Source organism: Miniopterus natalensis, chromosome 9 (assembly GCF_054644295.1).
Source record: "Miniopterus natalensis isolate mMinNat1 chromosome 9, mMinNat1.hap1, whole genome shotgun sequence".
NCBI lineage: Eukaryota > Metazoa > Chordata > Mammalia > Chiroptera > Miniopteridae > Miniopterus > Miniopterus natalensis.
This window is the reverse complement of record NC_142089.1, coordinates 59,510,993-59,531,018: the sequence shown is the minus strand read 5'-3', so window position 1 is coordinate 59,531,018 and position 20,026 is coordinate 59,510,993. Positions and strand designations below refer to the sequence as shown.

Here is a 20,026-nt window from a genome sequence, read left to right as displayed (position 1 = left end):
TTTAAAAAAAAAAAGAATTACCACAATAAACACACTTTTTGTATCACAAAGTAAACTGTAGTATAGAAAAGGAAGGAGTTTGAAGATGAATAATCTAGGTTTTGATTGGGGCCCCATCACTTATTAATAGGGAGATTTTCAACAAAATTTGAAAATGTATTTATCTGAGTTGCTGTGAAGAGCAAATGATTTTACATATGTAATATTTTTTTAAAATAACACAATGCTGCTGTGAATTCATGTCATGTATTTATCAATATTGTGAAAACTGGACTGTGAGGGGGAAAGAGCAGAGACATTAATAATAGGAGCTCTCAGTTACTGAGCATTTACTATGAGCCAAGCACTATACTAAGAGTTTTTCATAAGTTCTCTCATCAATTCCTCATATCTACCCAATATGGTCCATACTATATTAGGTGAAACCATGGGAATTAGCCATTTCTGCACATCAAAACTGATCACTTATTAGCAATTTCATATGTTTTAAACTATAACCTGCCCAGACTGGAGAAAGTAAAACACAGAGAGACTAAGTGGCCTAGGTTAAAATAGCCCAGAAAAGTCAGGTTTGCAAGCCATAACAGGTTTATGTCAGTGAATAAATATGCTATAAATTCCCAGAAAGATGGCTGGTCTAATAGTTTAGGAGGTAGAACCTCTAAGCTTTATTTGCGTGGTATTAGAGAATATACAAAAAGTCAAGAAATGACGCCAAAGCAAATTCAGCAAAGGAATCAAATACTTACATTAATTAAAATAGTTCATGTTTATTCCTACTTCTGGGATTACCCTTCTCCTCAGTGAATTCTTATTCAACTTCATTCAGACAACAAATATTTACTCAAGGTCAGGCTCTATTTCTAACATCTACCTAGAAAGAGGAACTTCTTTTCCACCCCTCTCTTAATTCTTACTAACTGGAATGCATCTTTCTTTTCAATAGCAGTTTGCCTTTTAATATATCTGATTAGTCTCAACAAAAGTAAAAGTTTCTTGAAGAAAGCTCAATAAATGTTCAATTTGAGGTGCATACTAAGTCTACCATATATGAAATGTAATAGGAATAAATAATCGAAGGGAATGGACGATAAAATCTTCCCTGGTCTCACGGGGTTAAGTGTTCTCTTTCATCCGAAGTCATCTGGAAACTGCCTCATATTGTCACTTACTGTTTCATAAGACATGCTCAGGCCTTGTCTCTAGAAGCTTCTTAAGGGTAAAGATTCTTATTCTTTGACCTCACACACTGCCCAGCAAAGTCAAAGGACCTCTAATTAATGAACATGAGAAATGAGCAGTTTGAGGGAAAGCCTTTGGGGAAGGAAATGAACTAAGGGGAGCACAGCAAAGGAGAACGGGCGCTGGTGCATTAACACCTCTTTTTGAGAACTAAAACCAGCTAGTTTTTCAAAACCTTGGAAGATACTGCCGCTCTTTACTTGTTGTTTTTAACAAGAGGTGTGTGAGGAAACCACCAGCATGACCATCCACTGGCTGGGGGCCGAGACCCTAAGCGCAGTCGGTGCAACTCGGTGGAGGCGGCGCTAAGCTGCGAGCGGTCCGCTGACCGACAGGGGGAGCCCTGCCGAGCGGCGGCCCCGCCCGCCCCGCCCTGCGCGCCCCGCCCCGCCCTGCGCGCCCCGCGCGCCCGCCGGTGTCCTGGCGTCACGCCCGCCGCAGGCCGAAGGCCAGTGCGAGGCCGGCCCACGACCCGCAGCGCGCTCGCGGCCCCGCCCCGCCCCGCCCCGCCCCGCTTCGCCCCGGGAAGGGTAACGGTTACGAAGCACTTTCACGCCGCGATTTCTGCTTAGTCATTGTCTTCCCGGAAAGGGCTTCCTCAGCTGGAAGCCAACTCTTCTGCGGCGGCCGCAGTAGCAGGAACTGCAGCCACCAGCGCGTCCTTCCCGGGCCGCCGCCGCCGCCGCCGCCGCCGCCGCCCGGCCTTCCTCGGGCCCGAGCGCAAGCCGAGGTCCCGCCGTGCAGGGCAGGCAGCCTCGCGCCCGGCTTTCGGCCTCGGGCACTGAGTCCGCGGGGCGGCCTTCTTCCCCGCCCGTGTGTCCCCATCGGCGCCTGGCCCCCTCCGCCGGCCGCTGCCATGGGCACCGACAGCCGCGCGGCGGGCGCGCTCCTGGCGCGGGCCCGCACCCTGCACCTGCAGACGGGGAACCTGCTGAACTGGGGCCGCCTGCGGAAGAAGTGCCCGTCCACGCACAGCGAGGAGGTGAGGGCGGGCGAGCGTCGCCGGCGGAGGCGCCGAGCTCCCGGGCCAGGCCGCGGGCCGGCCGGGCGGTTCCGAGAAGCGGGGGCGGGCGGGCTCCGCGCGCACCTGGGCCGGGCCGGGGCCGCAGTCCCCAAGGCTGCTGTTGGGGGCAGTCGGTCTTTAAAAACTTGGCAGGTGCAACTTCACACAGAGCGATGCCTCCATTCGTGCTTATGCCTGATGACAAACTCAAATGTATCGGATCCCTGTCCCCGGCTAGGGGTCAGAAAAGGCCAGTGTACAGCTCGGTCCCGCTCCCTCCCCCACGGCGTGTCCAGATGAAAAAGAGAGATTCGTGTTTGGAGAATTCAGATGAAATAGTAATAATCCACTTAGCTTGTAGGATGTTGACAATAGGTTCTCTGTTGCTGTCAGACAAATGACTAAACACTCAAATTCAGCTTTGAAACAAAGTATATATTTTTCTTGCCGAAGATTAATCTTAGTTTTTTTGCCTGAAGACTAATAACTAGTTTGAAGTGGCAGAGGTTAATCTGACATCATACGCTCGTAACGTAGCCGGCCATTTCTGAGCGGACAAGTAAATCATTGACTCTACACAATTAATTGCAGAGGCATATTGGTGCTATGGGACAATTTTAGTGTTAAAAAGTAACAATAAATAAATGGAGCTCTGTGACTTTGGGAAAGTTACTCTTCTCTGACTGTAGCTTTAACGTTGGCTATCTTCTTCAGCAGGTCGTTGTGAGGATTAAAATATATGTGCATTAAAATACAGGCATTTTATCTCCCTTAGCTTCTGGTTCAGTCGAAAAGATAAATATTTTTAATATTATTTTTCAATTATATTTGACATATAATATTGTATTAGTTTCAGTTGTACAACATAGTGATTAGACATTTATGTAACTTACGAAGTGATCACCCGGGTAAGTCTGGTACCCGTCTGACACCATCCAGATAAGACAGATCTCGATTAAAAGAAAAAATGTCTTAAACTGTATCATAATGTGATGTTATCAGCTGTGTTCCTAGGCAGTTCCTGCTTTTCAATATAAGAGATTGGTGATACACTGTACAGCAGCACATGGCATCCTCTGAGTATGCACCGGACCTGTGCACGGGTCTGGTGTTGGGAGTGAGTACTCAACCCCGGATGAAAACTCTTGGTTGTAACTTTAATAGGAATCAGAATCCTTTACCATAACGTGTCCAAGTTCCAGCTCAGTTTCAAGTTCCAGCTCAGTTTGTATGTCTTGTTTTCTTCAAACCTCCCCGGTTGGATCCTATATTTCTATATTTAGTTCTAGATCTTTAATTTCCACCAGTGCTGCTGGTTCAGTAAACCATTTTGCATGTACATTGATAATATTGGGTGAAATTTTCTCTTATCTCACTATAACACACACTAGAGTAGTGGCTTTCAAAGTCTTTTACTGCAAACTCAGTAAGACATGCCTTTATCTTGCAGTACAGTATGTGTGTGTGTGTGTGTGTGTGCACATATACACACTGTATGTGTATGTATGGTTTCATGAAGATATTAACCCTTATTACGGACTGTATATTCTCATGTTTTTTTCCTATCCTATTTTAATTTTTAAAAACTTGATTTCTTATTGCAGTTATGAGTCACACCCCACACATCATTCAAAAGACTAATTCTGGTTTATTGGTTTCATTTTGGGTGCAGCATAAGACGGAAAAACTAAAGAAACTAGAAAATATTTGAGGAACACTTGAGATATGACAGCATTTTGTAGGGAAAATATACATGTTTATGTTTCCATGTGAAAAAGAACTTTGTAATAACTAGGGCTTCAAATTGGAATATGCTACTTGAAACAGTTTAACCTCGTTGAATAAAGAAACTGAATAAATCACTCATGACTGAGAAAATTTACACATTGGGTAGAGAGTTTACATTTTCTAAAAGTTCTCTTCTAGTGCTAATACTTGCTTTGTTTTTATTCTGTGATCTCTGCCTAGATGTTTTGTTACACTGGAATTTTATGAAATCAGATATTTTTTTAAATAAGTTTTTATTGATTTTAGTGAGAGAGGAAGGGAGAGGAAGATAGAAGCATCTATGAGAGAGAAACATAGATCAGCTGCCTCCTGCACGCCCCCTACTGGGGATCAGAGCCTGCAACCGGGGTATGTGCCCTGACCAGAATTGAACCTGTGACCTCTTGGTACTCTGGATGCCACTCAACCAACTGCGCCACACTGGCAAGGCAGGCCATTCATTATAGGACTGTTTTGCCCAGTTCTTTGTTGTAAGGGTAGTTGACCAGTTGAATCATATGCTATTTTTTAAACTTTATACAACTGCAGATTTAATGACACTACATTATGATGATACTTATCTTCATTGAGTGTGTGTGTGTGTGTGTGTGAGAAGAATGAAGAAAACAAAGAACAAAAAAGTACAAGGTTACTGTTCAATCAATATAGATAACATTGATTAAAAGATTAAAGATTAAAAGTAAAAGATTAAAAATCACTAGGTTTGTGATATAGTCAATAAATTTCTCCTATTGTAACATTGGACTGTTCCTACGGTTTATCCTGACACTTCAGAATCCAAGATTAATTAAAGAAATGGTTTCTAAATTGGAATTCACCAGGAAAGCCTTAAGTATGCAAATGAGCCATCCTTCCAAAGGAAAATTTCATCCAATTCTCCCATGATTTGAACCAAAGCACTCCTGATAGAATTGTTAACTTCCAGTCCATCCTGCTGCCTCAGCTTTTACTAATTTTTAAAAGAATATTGACTTGTAATTGTCTGGAATAATTATCAACTAATTTTTATCTATGGTCTTAATTTGAGTATAAATATGCTTTCTGTAAAGATAGACCTTGTGAATTGAATCCATGTGGGTTATTGTATTGTTGTGGATTGTAAATCTTAACATAAGTGACTCTGAGCTCTTCAATTGATAAACCTGTTGTCCCTTGTAATTATTTGTACCAAGATATAAGCAGTAAAGTGAGTATATCAGTTTTTATCATAAGCAGTCATAGATAGTTCAGAAGTTTAGTCTCTGTTATTGCTATTAGCAAAGTGCTTTTGCAATTCAGGGACTTTTTCTAGTTACACCTTTATTTTTTCATTGATTGTCCACAGAATGCAAAGCACTGTGCCCTTGGATATTTATAAGGCAGTGATTTCAAACTGCTAGTGTTGCCCATTAGTAGTCATAAATCAATTTAGTGAGTTATGGAGCAGCATATTTTTTTCTAATTAATAGACACCATTAGAATGTGCCTGGCATGTAGTGAACATAAATATTGTTTTATAAATTTTCTATTATGTGTATGTAGGTCCTCACTATGTGAATGTGTGCCTTACTTTGGACCACTATCAAATAAGTTTGAAATATACTGACATAAGAGATAAAAGAATATAAACACTTGAATGAATTTATAACATACTGTAATGTTAGTGGAAACATTTTATTTTTTTATATGAGAAAACGTTGAAGACAAATTGGAGGTCTACCTAAGTGTTAGGAAATGACATATGGATTGACATTCACTTGGCTGTGGGATGTGTCATACTTTAGAGTACATAATTGCTTGGGATGCTTGTTAAATAAAAGTTCTTCCTTTATAGTGATTAAGCAGGTCTACTATGGGACTCAGGAATTTTAATGTACAATAAACACCACAGGTGAATCTGATGTAGGAGTTCCTCTGGCCGCATTTAGGGAATCACTTGTTTGTCTTTGAGAAATTTAACATAGTGGTTAATATTAATTCTAGTCAGGCTGCCTGGGCTTGAACCCATGTTTCTCCATTATAAACCTTATCTTTTTTTTTTTAAATCCTCATCCAAGGACATTTTCATTGATTTTTAGAGGGAAGTGGGCGGGGAGAGAGAGAGAACATCAACGTAAGAGGAACATCGATCATTTGCCTCCCTTACATGCCCCAGGCCCAGGGATGGAACCCTTAACCTAGGTAGTGCCCTGACTGGGAACCGAACCAGTGGCCTTTCAGTGTCCAGGATAGCGTTCCTACCAACTGAACCACACTGGCCAGGGGTATAAACTTCATTCTTTTTTCTTTTTTTTTTAAATATATCTTTTATTGATTTCAGAGAGAGGAAGGGAGGGAGAGATAGAAACATCAATGATGAGAGAGTCATTGATTGGCTGCCTCCTACACTCCCCCTACTGGGGATCGAGCCTGCAACCCGAGCATGTGCCCTGACTGTGAATTGAACCACGATCTCCTGGATCCTAGGTGTTAGCTCAACCACTGAGCCACGCCCAGCCGGGCAAACTTTATTCTTGATTTTTTTTGTTTGTTTCTTTATGGATGTTTTTATGTCTCAGAAGTTTAGTTAAATTTTTATTGGTGTAAAATACTTTAAAAATAATTAGATTACGGGTTTAGGTCATCAACATTTGAAAATTAACAGTAGGATAAAATAGATATAAATTTATCTTTGTTGAAGAAAACAACCTTATAGAACTAAAATTTTGGTTTGTATGGTATTTCCTATTGACACCTTTTTCCTATTTATCAGACAAATACATTCTTATCATATAAATACAGAAAAGTGTATAGAGTTTGATTAACAATTTCAAAATGCATTCCTTTTGCAGCTTCGAGATTGTATCCAAAAGACCTTGAATGAGTGGAGCTCCCAAATCAGCCCTGATTTGGTCAGGGTGAGTAACATGTGGGTCAAGAAATGATGTAGTCCAAAAGGGAAGTGAAGTAAGCAGGAAATTAATTTCCTCAGTCTTGATAGGGAAGTCAAGTAGATGATAGCATAAAACTCCCTGTGGCGTATATGCTGAGATGCAGCCTGACTCGGTAGGCTTAAGCATAAAACAGAAAATCTAGACTGTGTGAACAACTCTTCAACTAGACCAGACACTAGAATTCTCTGTGCTAATTCCCGTCAGAGTTTCCTCATAATGTATTTTGTTCCAATTTGTATTTGGCCTGATAAAGGAATGACTATTGTTAATCAGTTTTGTTTGATGTATTGCTTTGGTAGAGGATCACCCCAATAATATAGTCACTAAAAATAATTTTTAAAATGTCAGTTTCTGCTGAAACAGTAAGGAACTGTGTTTCACTAAATGTCAATATATGATTATTATCATAAATGTTAATATACAGAACATCTGTCTGTAAACCACTTTTTGGGATCCAACTCAGCCAAAGGTATATAACAAATTACATAGACTACTTTAAAAGAATGGACATACTTGTTCCCTTGGGCATATTGCAAGTTTTATACTCAATAGCTGCTAGACATGCGTTGATTAATGTCTTCTATCAGTCTCTGTTTCTCTGAGATGACCATTTACTCTGTTTATGTCTAGTAAATAGTTACTGCTCCAGGCATTATAGTAATAAGCTCAAGAATTATGAGAAAGGCCTCACTGTTTACTTTGTTTTAATCTTATAAATGTGAGTTAATATGTTTCTGATTTATATGTGCTAACATTTTATTTTCCTTATAAATTATTCATTATGTATTGGAATGACTTTTACTTTTTTTTATTGCACTCAGAAAAAATGTTTTGGTTTCCAATGTTTGTGACTAATGTAGAAAGTTTTTAACATATCATTATCCAGAATGGATAATGCTATTTTTCATTGGTTTCTTCTTTAAGTAAAATTATCTACTGTCCTAGTGCTTGTAACTCCTTACAGGCCTCCCGCCCCCCATTTATTTGTGTGTTTTTTAATCTGAGTACCTGATCAAAATGAGACATTTTTCCCAGAAAATGGACACACACACACACACACACACACGCACGCACACAGTGTTTTACCTGTATTTCAGAGCTTTGCAAACCTAATGAAGCCCATTCAGACCTCAGGTAAAAAACCATCTTATTTGTGGGTTCCCTGCTGCTTTTAGAGGGCATTATGGACAATAGAAAATATATAGCTAATCAGAAACATTTTATATTTATTGTAAACATTGTGTGTTTATTATAGGAGTTTCCAGATGTCTTGGAATGTACTGTATCTCATGCAGTAGAAAAGATAAATCCCGATGAAAGAGAAGAAATGAAAGTTTCTGGTAAAGTCTAGCCTTTCTAATTCATTGTGTTATACAATAGAAGTGATAGGTTTGTCGAGCATGGGAATAAGCCTTTCTTTGCTTCGGCTAATGAGTGACTTAGTGATCAAGTGTGGGGTGTTAATGTCCACTCTTAGAGGGAGTTATAATGGGTCAGTGTTGGGTACTTCAGTGGTCACAATAGAACTTTACCTTGCTGTTCTTGGCAGTCCTTTTTATTCATTTATATTTTGGACTTCAGAGCATTGGGAAGATTAAGCTGGAGAAAATGGAAAGAATAAAGGGAATTCTTGAGAACATTGTCTACCCAAAGCAGGCATAAGCTCTCCCTTCCTGGTGGGACACTGCCAAACAATGGCTGAGATGGCCTGGGAGTATAGAAAGAAGTCTGGGCAACAAGTTACATGAGAGAAATAAAATACATATTATACCCATTCAATAAATGTATCAAGTGACTACTTCCAGAGACTATGCTAAACTCAAAGAATGAGAAAATGAAAAGCTGCACTGTTCTTGCACTCAGCTTATAGTCAGCACAATGATGAAAAGCTTGAACTTGACTAGGTTGAAATTCCTGGGTGTGCAGCAGATTATTTACTGGTATAATCTTGGGCTAACAAGTTACTTAATCTCTCTGAGCCTCAGTTTCTTCATCTATAAAATGGGGATGCATCTGTTTCACAGACTTATTTGTGAATTACTTGAAATTACAAAAGAAGCACTTACCACAGTGCTTGGCACAAAGTTAAGTGCTAGGTAGCTATTATTTATTACCATTTGTGTTTGTGTTATGGTTGTTACTTTATTATTTGGGGGAGGGATGGACATATAAGATGAGATAGGGCATTGTCTTTTGACTCTAATAACAGCTACCATTTGTTGAGTCTTACTTTGTACCAGGCACTGTATTTGCCCTTTTTTATTATATTTCTTACAATTCTCAGAACAATTCTACAAGATAGGTCTATTATCCCATAGCACAGGTGACATTAAATAACTTGAAAGTTGTCATACAGCCAGTAAGTGATTGAACCAGGAATCCATTCAGGGGTGCCTGACTCTAAAACCCATTTTTTTCCTATTAATTTCACATTGCTATTTGTATTGAAAAGGAAGTGAAAGCAGCATTTCTCAGTGGTTGATTGCAGTTCATCATGGTTTAGACGAATCTTGGAGCTATTATAAGTTGTCTTCAGTTCCCGGCAGGCTTGATAAATATCAAAATTCTCCCCATATGAACAGCTTTCTTCTCTCTACTTATCTAAAAATGCCTCTTCTTTCAAATGGCACACATTCATGGCCAGAGGGACTTTGGTGGGGAGAGTTTTTACAGAGTATAATTGTGGAGCTAAGGTTGGACCAAAGTGGTAAAGATTGACTCACCTGGTAGAAGAATTGTGCTGGCTTTTAAATAGAGAAGTAACATGAGGAAAGCAATGTTTTAGGAAGATTATCTAGCAGTAGAAAAGAGAGGAGAAATTTAAAAAAAAAATGTACAAGGAAAGTTTGTTGTGTATGTTGAACGCCAGGCACCTTATATAGGGTATTTCATTGGCCGGTTTCCTATCCATTCCCCTTTTGGATTCCCTCTCTTCCTTCTCTCCTTCTACATTTATCTATGTGAGTAAATTTAGATTTTTGAACAGTGAATTTACATAAAGTGAATATAGATATGTAAAGTTGAGTTGAAATCAAGCCAAAGCTATACTTTTATAAATTTAGAAAGCTACTGAACTTTCTTGGTTGAAGCTGAAGAAAGAAATGCCAATTAATGTGGTCCTAGGTAGGTATATATTGTACCTACTAAATTAGCAGATACATGTATATTTTTAATAACATTTTTAATAACATTCTATATTATTCTGAGAACAACTCTTCACTTTTAGTAGTCTGGTAAATTTTAGGAAGTAAATAAAATAGAACAATATTCATACAAAAAAATCATATCCTTTGACTTAAAATCTCATTTTTGACAATTTGTCTTTGGGAAATGCTTCAGCATAATGTTGAATAAAAAGTCACCAAGATACTTACATTAGCATTATATGCGATAACAGAAACCTAGAACTAACCTAAATTTTCAAACAGTGGAAAATCATCTAGTAAATTATATCCTATCAGAATTACAGAATAATGTTCAACCATTAAAAATGAGTGTGGGGAGAAGGGGATATAAGCAGGGGAAGTGGTGAGGGAAGGAGACTGGACTTGGGGTGGTGAACACACAATACAGCATACAGATAGTATATTATAGAATTGTACACCTGAAACCTATGTAATTTTATTAACCCATGTCAACCCAATAAATTCAATAGAAATAAATGAGTATGTAAAATTATTCATTAAAAGTACACCACACAGAGAAATGTAAACAATAATTGCTTTTGGTGGTGACACTATTGGCAATTTTTTTTTTGGTCTTTCTACTCATTTTAAGTTTACCTTACTTCTAGAGTGAATACATTATTATGATAAAAAAAATTAAGATAACTAAATACTGCATAGAGATATAAAAAAAATTACATAAAGGTAAACCAAATATAACTAGGAACGTTATACCCTGCTTCATATGACCAAGAACTAGAAGGTAATGTTTAACATTTAAAAAAAATTATTGAATTAGGAAGATAGGATTGTGTGTGGGAGGGGTGGGTTGTTTGTTTTCATTTTTCTAATCATTACAAACAATTTTTTTTTAAATATATCTTTATTGATTTCAAAAAGAGGAAGGGAGAAGGAGAGAGAGAGTTGAAACATCAATGATGAGAAAGTCATCATTGATCGGCTGCCTCCTGCACGCCGATCAGAAGATCGAGCCCTCAACCCCGGGCATATTCCCTGACCGGGAATTGAACCTCGATATCCTGGATCCTAGGTCAATGCTCAGCTGCTGAGCCACACCCATCCGGGCCATTACAAACAATTTAAATTTAGTCTATATATAGATTTTAGTTTATTGGAGAAAGTAAATAATATGCTCCATTCATGTTTAATTCATAAAATGTACTTTTTGGGTAATAAATTTCTATATCTGAGCTGCCTTCTAACAAATGGGTAGTTGATATTTGCTTTTTTCTTTTGACAGATATTTGTTGGCAACTGGCATATAATTTAAAAATTACAATGGAAATACACTTTTATTTCTTAAAATGAAAACTATAAAATTACATTACTAGGAAAGAAAAAAAAATTCAGGATTATCTGTCATCTTAGTATTGTTAGCAATGTTAATACTATGTAGCAGAATGTTACCCAAATGTAGTAATCAGTTTTTGTTTCCTTTGTTACCCAGCAAAACTGTTCATTGTAGGATCAAACTCTTCATCATCAATTAGAAGTGCAGTTGACATGGGTAAGCAAAATGTTGACTTTTAATCTTTATAGCAGACTTTAAATTAGTGTAGGTGTATTAGTTATATCTTATGTTCAGGTCCACATAAAAAAGAAAATGAACTCATTCCAGTTTTACCTTTTAGAGTTCTAGGCGAATTTCCTAAGGCTTCTATAGAATCATACTAACTTTTGTGGGGTAATATTTTGATATATAAGAGGTATATAAAAGATGTAACATAATTAAATGTTAACTATGTGTTTGGAGATAGAAATTCTCCTTAATCATATTCTTTTTTCTTTTTTTTTTAATATATCTTTATTGATTTCAGACAGAGGAAAGGAGAGGGGGAGAGAGAGAGATAGAAACATCAGTGATGAGAGAGTCATTGATCGAGCCCACAACCCGGGCATGTGCCCTGACCAGGAATCGAATCCTGATCGCCTGGATCCTAGGTCGACGCTCAACCGCTGAGCCACACCCGGCCGGGCCTTAATCATATTCTTAGCCCTTTTAATACTATAGATGAAATACCAAACAACCACCACAACAACAAACAAGCAAAGCATTTTTATCTATTTTCAGTACTTGGTTTATGTTATTGTGGTATTATTTCAGTTATTCAGTACTTTTTTCTTTTAAAACATTCTTCTAGTATTTATATAGGTTGAACATTTAAATAGCTCTCTGATATAACTGTGGAGTAAACAATAATCAATAAAAATAAACTTAAATTATTTTTATAGAAACTAAGAAATTATCTATCTTTATAAATATATATTAAGACCATACATTTGGTTTTTCAAGTCTCAAGCTTATTTTTTGCTATGACTACTAATTGCAGAATATTAGGTCAGGATTCTTGTAATCACCTATATGAGAGAACTAGAAAAGAAAATGTTATGAAGTTAAGGAAGCCGCCAAAAAATCCTGGGACCTAGGAAACAAGGAGGCCTGTTCCCCCTGAAAGAGAAGCCTAAAGTAGCTATGGGTTCCGAAAGAAGAGGCAGATCAAAGAAACCCACTTACCTACCACAAAGACCAAGTAGATGAATGAACTTACACTTTTCTTTTTAAATCCTCATCTGAGGATATGTTTTTATTAATTTTGAGAGGGGATGGAGAAAAAGAGAAAGAGAAAACAACTGTTACCTCCCATATGTGCCCTGACCGGAAATCAAACCCACAACTTTCTGGTGTAAGGGATAATGCTTCAACCCACTGAGCCACCCAGCCAGGGCTGGACAATTAAACTTTTTTAAAAGATGGAAATACTCTAAGTAACAGATAAATTATGAAACTGAGTAATCTGTTATATAGAAAACTAATAAAGCTAAGGAATATCTACTCAGAGTTCAGTGGGGTGCTTGAAGGGCGTCAGAAATACTTGTTTGTATTATGTGACGAGCATTTATCCTCTGTGTGTTTTCCTTCACATCAGCCTGTTCCGTCCTTGGAGTTGCACAGCTGGATTCCGTGATCATTGCTTCACCTCCTACTGAAGATGGAGCTAATCTTTCCTTGGAGCATTTGCAACCTTACTGGGAGGAATTGGAAAACTTAGTTCAGAGTAAAAAGATTGTTGCTATAGGTACCTCTGATCTGGACAAAACACAGCTGGAACAGCTGTATCAGTGGGCCCAGGTAAAGGACAGCTAGATCACGAGCACTGGGGGCCGGGGGCGGGGCGGGACAATGACTGTCTCGTACAGTCTTTGCTGTATACTGTTGAGCATGAAGCACATAGTGACATTCACTGTGAAGTGACTTTGTATGCAAATGTGGAAGTTTTGAGGCTGACTTTATATACAGCATTGGGTTTTTTTCCCAACAAATATATGTCTAATTGAACTTAATGAGAGACAAAAACAGTAGAAAATATGTATTGAAGTATTCATAGCCAAGTGAATTAAGTCTTTTTCCTTCAGTTTTATGTGATAAAAATAGTACATTTTTCACTAGATACTATTAGACCATGGTTCTAATTTCCTAAGTAAGGGGATATCATTATAACAAATATTTTGCTGACTGTTATTTAGAGATATATAAGACTTAGTTCATATACTTGATAATGGAGTGGGCATCATAAATTAATCCCCACCACAATCTGGCCTAATAAGTACAAATTATTAGGAAAGTTGCTTACTAGTATTTTATCTTTACTCTCCGTATCTCTCTTTATTCCTTGTACTCCACCTGCAGTCTTGTCCTTTTCAGAGCTTTCAGTTTCTTATAGACAGGAAGACTCTAGAGAAAGTGTTCTCCTTTCTCCCTTTGACTTGGTGGCAGCTGGAATGTGGCTAAGATCCTGCTGGGGAGCCTTGGGTGATCCAGAATATACCTACAAATTAACCAGAGGAGCTATTAGAAATGATCTGATTCTTCTCTTTTTCAAAATGTGTCTGAGTGATAACCATGTGTTTTGCTTCAACATTACATGTACTTACCATTTGTATTGGATCGCCCTCCTGCTTTAACACATACTCCCTCTGAGGTTGGAACCGTCACACTGAGACTCCAGTTGATTTCTGAGGCAGATGTATTAGATTGCAGGTTCTAACTGGAGACTTCAATAGTGTGGTACTATATTGGCTCCCCCCCCCCCCCCCCCAGAGCTATTTTTTCTTTCTGTTACCACTAACTTGAGTTAGAAAAGCATACATTAATCAACATGTTCATGGAGAAGTATTTTATAAACTTCAAGTGCTCTAGAATGGGATAGTTCATATTTTCTAAAATTGAGTCCTTGTACCATTACCTACTTTTAGTACTACACTTAATTTAGAGGAGATATAATTTTTTTTTCACATCTAGGTAAAACCAAATAGTAACCAAGTTAATCTTGCCTCCTGTTGTGTGATGCCACCCGATTTGACTGCATTTGCTAAACAATATGACATACAATTATTGACTCATAATGATCCAAAAGGTAAGACAGATTTTCATTTATAGACTTTGATCTCGAGCTTTTATCTTACAAGGAGCTACTTGTTAAAATTGACTTTCTAATTGTGTACAGTGATAAATGTCCAATGCTGTTACTTAGAACTATTCTTTTTTTTAATATATCTTTATTGATTTCAGAGAGAGGAAAGGAGAGGGAGAGAGAGATAGAAACATCAATGATGAGAGAGTCATTGATCGAGCCCGCAACCCAAGCATGTGCCCTGACCGGGAATCGAACCCTGATCGCCTGGATCCCAGGTCGATGCTCAACCGCTGAGCTACGCCCGGCCGGGCTAGAACTATTCTTAATGGTTAGTTCAAAACATACATGCTTTTATTTTAGGGCAAAGTTTGAACTTGGACATAGGTCCTGGCTGAATTTGGAGCCTTTCCCCACTATGCTATATAGGCTCTCTGATTTGAAACATTTCAAAGCAGAGAGATAGTACAGCATAACATATAGATTCAAATTTTTTAAAAGTCATTTTAGCCCTGGCCAGTGTGGGTCAGTGGTTAGAGCATTGGCCCTTGCACCAAGGGGTCTCTGGTTCAATTCCCAGTCAAGGCAAGTACCTGGGTTGCAGATCCAGGCACTGGTCAGGGTGGGTGCAGGAGGCAACCAGTCAGTCTCTCTCTCTCTCTCTCTCTCTCTCCCTCTCTCCCCCCCTCCCTCTCACTCTCTCCCCCCCTCCCTCTCCCTCTCTCCCTCTCTCCCTCTCTCCCTCCCTCCCTCCCTCCCTCCTCCTCCTCCTCCTTGTCTGTCTGTCTCTCCCTCCCTCCCCCTGTTCCCCTCTCACTCTCTCCCTCTCTCCCTCTCTCCCCTCCCCCCCCCCCAATCTCCCCTCTCCCCCTCCCTCCTTCCCTTCCACTCTCTGGAAATTAATGGAAAAAATATCCTTGGGTGAGACTTAACAACAAAAAAAGTCATTTTAGTGAAAACCTAACAGTTGCTATTGCTGATTCATTCTGTAATATAAACCATTTAAATTTTAACTTTCCATATGTTGTTAATATTATATCAACTTACCTGTTTACTTTGGGTTGGGTGCTCTTCCAACAGTAATTATTACCAATAGCAGTTGTTACCAGCAGCAGATGGATGAGCCTGTACCCCAGTCTAGCTCCACTTGGGAAAAAAAACTATCCTTTTGCTAATAGGAAAGGAAATAGAAAAAGACTAAGGTATCTAGTATTTTGTTTCCAGGTTATCTAAATTTCGGCATGTGAATTATATGCTAATACATCATTGTTATGGCAAAATATAGTGCATATGTACATGAAAAGAGAAATTTGATGCTTTTTTTGTATGTTTTTGTTTTACGGACATAATTTGACAGTTGGATGTCTCTTTAATTTTAAGTCTAAACCCTTTGATTAGAATTTATAGGCTGATCCTGCAAATGCCATTAATGAATCTTAATACACTTTGATCTAGAAATGAAGCAATTCTCTTAAAAGATTTCTCATGTTTACTGATTCTAAGGAGTTAACATAGTTTAATCAAAAGTATGTAGTTAAGCCTGGCCAGGTGGCTCAGTTGGTTGGAGCATTGTCCCATACACCAAAAGGTTGCTGGTTTGATTCCCAGTCAAGGCACATGCCTAGGTTTTGGGTTCCATCTTCAGTCAGGGTACGTATGGGAGGCAGCCAGTTAATGTTTCTCTCTCTCTCTCAAATCAATAAAAACATATCCTCGGGTGAGGATTATTTAATAAATAAATATGTAGTTAATGACTAGCATAGTTCTTTGATTTTGTGTTGTTTACCTAAGAAATGTCCAAACCTGGAGAGATTTTTATAAGTTTATTTGAGCCAAATTGATGGCAATGCCAGGAAGCAAAATCTCCAAATCTCCAGAGAACAGTAGTTTGCAGCTTCTCATATATTTCGAATGAAAGGAGGGAACATAAAGAGTACAGGAAGGTAGGAGAAAGCTGTAACTCCAGTACGATTTTTAGTTTTTAAGATATTGAGATAGGAAGGGGAACCCTAGTACACTGCTGATGGGAATGCAAACTGGTGCAACCACTATGGAAAACAGTATGGAGTTTCCTCAAAAAATTATAAATGGAGCTGCCTTTTGACCCAGTGATCCCACTTCTAGGAATATATCCTAAGAATCCTGAAACACTAATCAGAAAGAATATATGCACCCCTTTGTTCATAGCAGCGCAATTTACACTAGCTAAGATCTGGAAACAGCCCAAGTTCCCATCAGTAGATGAGTGGATAAAAAAGCTGTGGGACATTTACCTCATGGAATACTACGCAGCTGTAAAGAAGAAGAATCTCGTACCCTTTGGGACAGTATGGATGGACCTGGAGAGTATTATGCTAAGTGAAATAAGCCAGGCAGAGAAAGACAAACATCACATGATCTCCCTTATACGTGGAATCTAAAGAACTTAATAAACTGATGAATGGAATAGATTCAATGACATGGAAGCATGGATGAGACTGACGAATGTCAGAGGGATGGAGGAGGGTGGGTGGGTGGAGGGGGAGAGAGTAACCAAAGAATTTATATGCATATATGCATAACCCAAGGACATGGACAGCGGTGGGGAGAGGGACTGGGGAGGGGGATGGGACAAGGTGGAATGGGTCATTGGGGGAAAAAAGGGACATTTGTAATATTTTTAAATAAATGAAAGAAATACATATGGAAAACTAATAAAACTACTTGACAAAGCATGAAAAAAAAGATACTGAGATAGGGAGATAGGTATAGGAAAAATGGGAAAAAATACATGGCAACAGAAATGGTCCGTCTTTGGTTGATAGGCTAATGGGTAACATTTTATTTTCTTCTTTCTACTTTCTTGTATTTTTCTTAGCAGTATGTTAGAATCACATGGAGATCTTCAAAAAAATACAAGTATTCAGGTTCCATTCACTAAAAGTTATGAATTAAATAGGCTGGAGTACAGGTATAGATACTTTCTGAAGGACTGCCTCTGACCTTCTGATATTCTGGTTCAGTTTTACAGCACACATTAAGGATAAGCGTATTTTATATTCAATTTTGAGGTGTTTCTTTTGTTATATTTAAATGCTTACCAACATAGAAAGTGCTTTTGTTTTCAAATTTAACTCTGGATTTTTTGTTGTTGTTGTTGTTTGTTTGTTTTAAGAACTGCTTTCTGAAGCAAGTTTCCAAGAAGCTCTTCGGGAAAGCATCCCTGACATCCAAGCACATGAGTGGGTGCCACTGTGGCTGCTGAGATACTCAGTCATTGTTAAAAGTAGAGGAATCATCAAATCAAAAGGCTACATCTTACAAGCTAAAAGAAGGGGTTCTTAACTATGACTTAGGATCATAACCCACTGACTTGTATTTCTTCGAATATAAGATAAAATTGAAATGTGTAAAAATCTAATTACCGCAGTGTCATTGAGGCAGATATCCTTTAGTTATATCTGACATGTTATCTGTCAAGTTTTGAATACTTCTCTTGCCTCCTATCACTCACTGAACCTCTGTATTGTTTTCATTAAACTATTGTTTTCTAATTGAAATTATCTACAAAGAAAATATTTGCAATATATTTTTCCTTTATTTTTATGACTAATAGAAATCCAGAAAATTTGTTGTTAGATATATTTTGGCCTAGGCATCAGGGTAATGTATATACATATTTTTTATTTCCAAAAAACTCATTAATTGCTTCTTACTCTATAGTATAACTAAGCAATTAGGTTACAATTGTTAAAACTGAAATACTGGAAGATATTTTTCCTGTTGATGATTATATCTCAGAGTAACTGGAGTAGCTGGGATCTAGTAGTACTGTAAATAAAATTCATTTCTTTAATACATGGATAGAAACCAATTTTTTTTAAGTTTACGTAATAACTTTGCTTAAGTTTACCTGTAATGATTTAACCTTGTATTCTTGTGCCATATTTTCTCTTGCTGTTATTTACAAACCAAAGTAAATTCTTGGTTTATCCTTAATATTTTGCTTTCCATTCACGAATATTGAGCTCTTATCATGTGCTGGGCACTGTGGACTCTGAAGAGAAGAGAGGACACAGGGATTAAGAACCAATTAAATATGTGGTATTTGTTCCCCTCTAATTATTGACTGTGAGGGACTGAAAGCTAGGAGAGTGATGTAAAAAGTCTTTATTATTTAAAAGCAAAACAATATAATCAAAACTAGAGCTAGAAGAGACTAGAGGTCATTTGGTATAATTCTTCATTGAAGAACCAGAAAATAACAAATAAATAATCTGTGACCTTTGATATATAATATAGGTCTTAATTCTATAAATTTGGAAAGTTCTTCAAAAATCTGGTATCTCAATCAATACTTATAATTGTACCATATATTTTAATATATGGTTTATAAAACTAAACTATATGTATATATAAACTAATATGGAAAACTAATATGCCCAACTTTTACAACTTAGGGGAAAAAACTGTGGTTCCGTATTCAAAGTAAATACTCTAGACACTTTTCCTATCATAAATAAGGTTTTGTGGTTTAGTGGTTAGATAATTTGATCATTAGAATTATAATGTTAAATCAGCTGATTTACCTGCTAAACTTTGTTTAGACTTTGAGCTTCCTAAAGCCTTATATAGCCTTTATATTAATTGTATGTAATGTTATTAAATATATATAGTTAACTTTTTTATTTGGAAATGTACCACATTTTTCATATAACATAAGCCTTTAAACAAATGCTCACTTTAATTTAAGCCTTTATACAGGGAGTTGGTCAATATATACTAAGAGGGAATTTTAATGTCACATTTATTGGGGTTTCATAAACCCTAGACTTAAAAAAACTGGGTTGTTTGAAGGGTTATTTTGAAAGTGGAAAAAAACAAACATGTTGCTAATGTATTCAAACTTAAGAGGAGTTTTTGTGTGCTCTTTTTTCCCCCTAGTCCTGACAAAGAAGATTATAGATTCATTTTGTGAAAGGGATCATGTATGGAATTTTTAAATGAGTTTTCATTTGTTTGTTTCACTTCTGCACTTTTGATTTCTGTTATTGAATAACATTTTTTAAAAAGCAACTGATTTTTTAAGGCTTTATAATTTTCCAAGCTGATGTTCACATCTTTTTTTGTGTGTGAACTATCAGAAAATAGTGAATATTTTTCAAATGTTTAAGAACTTAATGTTTAAAAAGCCATAAAATAAAGAAGCGACACTACCAAATAATTGCTTAAAGCTGAAAGCTAAGTTATCAATAGTGTCTGTAACAGATATGTTTTCTGGGTAGATGTATATCCAGTGGACCAAGGTAGAAAAAGAATTTATATAATTGTTTTCAGTAAACATGAAAAAAAACCTGCAGCTTATTATTACATTTCCAAAATACACTGGAGCCTTACTTTAAACACAATGTACTGTAACTTGGAGTTTTTCTGTGGTAAGTCTATCTTCCCTTCCAAGAAACTAGTAACCAGAAGGACCAAGGTGTCTTATAAAATATGTCCACA

At 37.5% G+C, this 20,026-nt stretch overlaps 1 protein-coding gene across 2 annotated transcripts; it reads left to right on the top strand.

The window, feature by feature from the left end:
- The first annotated feature begins 1,967 nt into the window (after positions 1-1,967).
- On the top strand, positions 1,968-18,381 carry GCLM (glutamate-cysteine ligase modifier subunit). Of its 2 annotated transcripts, XM_087820603.1 has the most exons (7): positions 1,990-2,224; positions 6,844-6,909; positions 8,201-8,285; positions 11,578-11,637; positions 13,058-13,260; positions 14,431-14,545; positions 17,697-18,381. In XM_087820603.1, exons 1-7 carry the CDS (start codon positions 2,099-2,101, stop codon positions 17,864-17,866), a joined length of 825 nt encoding a protein of 274 aa, XP_087676729.1. In that variant the 5' UTR covers positions 1,990-2,098; the 3' UTR covers positions 17,867-18,381. The 2 variants fall into 2 exon arrangements, with proteins under 2 accessions (XP_087676730.1, XP_087676729.1); XM_087820604.1 differs by lacking the exon at positions 14,431-14,545 and having other exon boundaries at positions 1,968-2,224; positions 17,697-17,876.
- Positions 18,382-20,026: the final 1,645 nt, after the last annotated feature.

Excerpts from the sequence above, each read along its gene's own strand:
- GCLM (XM_087820603.1), top strand. The coding sequence starts at position 2,099 with ATGGGCACCGACAGCCGCGCGGCGGGCGCGCTCCTGGCGCGGGCCCGC. Across the intron at positions 6,910-8,200 it reads TCAGCCCTGATTTGGTCAGG|GAGTTTCCAGATGTCTTGGA; the intron begins GTGAGTAACATG and ends TGTTTATTATAG. Across the intron at positions 13,261-14,430 it reads AGCTGTATCAGTGGGCCCAG|GTAAAACCAAATAGTAACCA; the intron begins GTAAAGGACAGC and ends TTTCACATCTAG.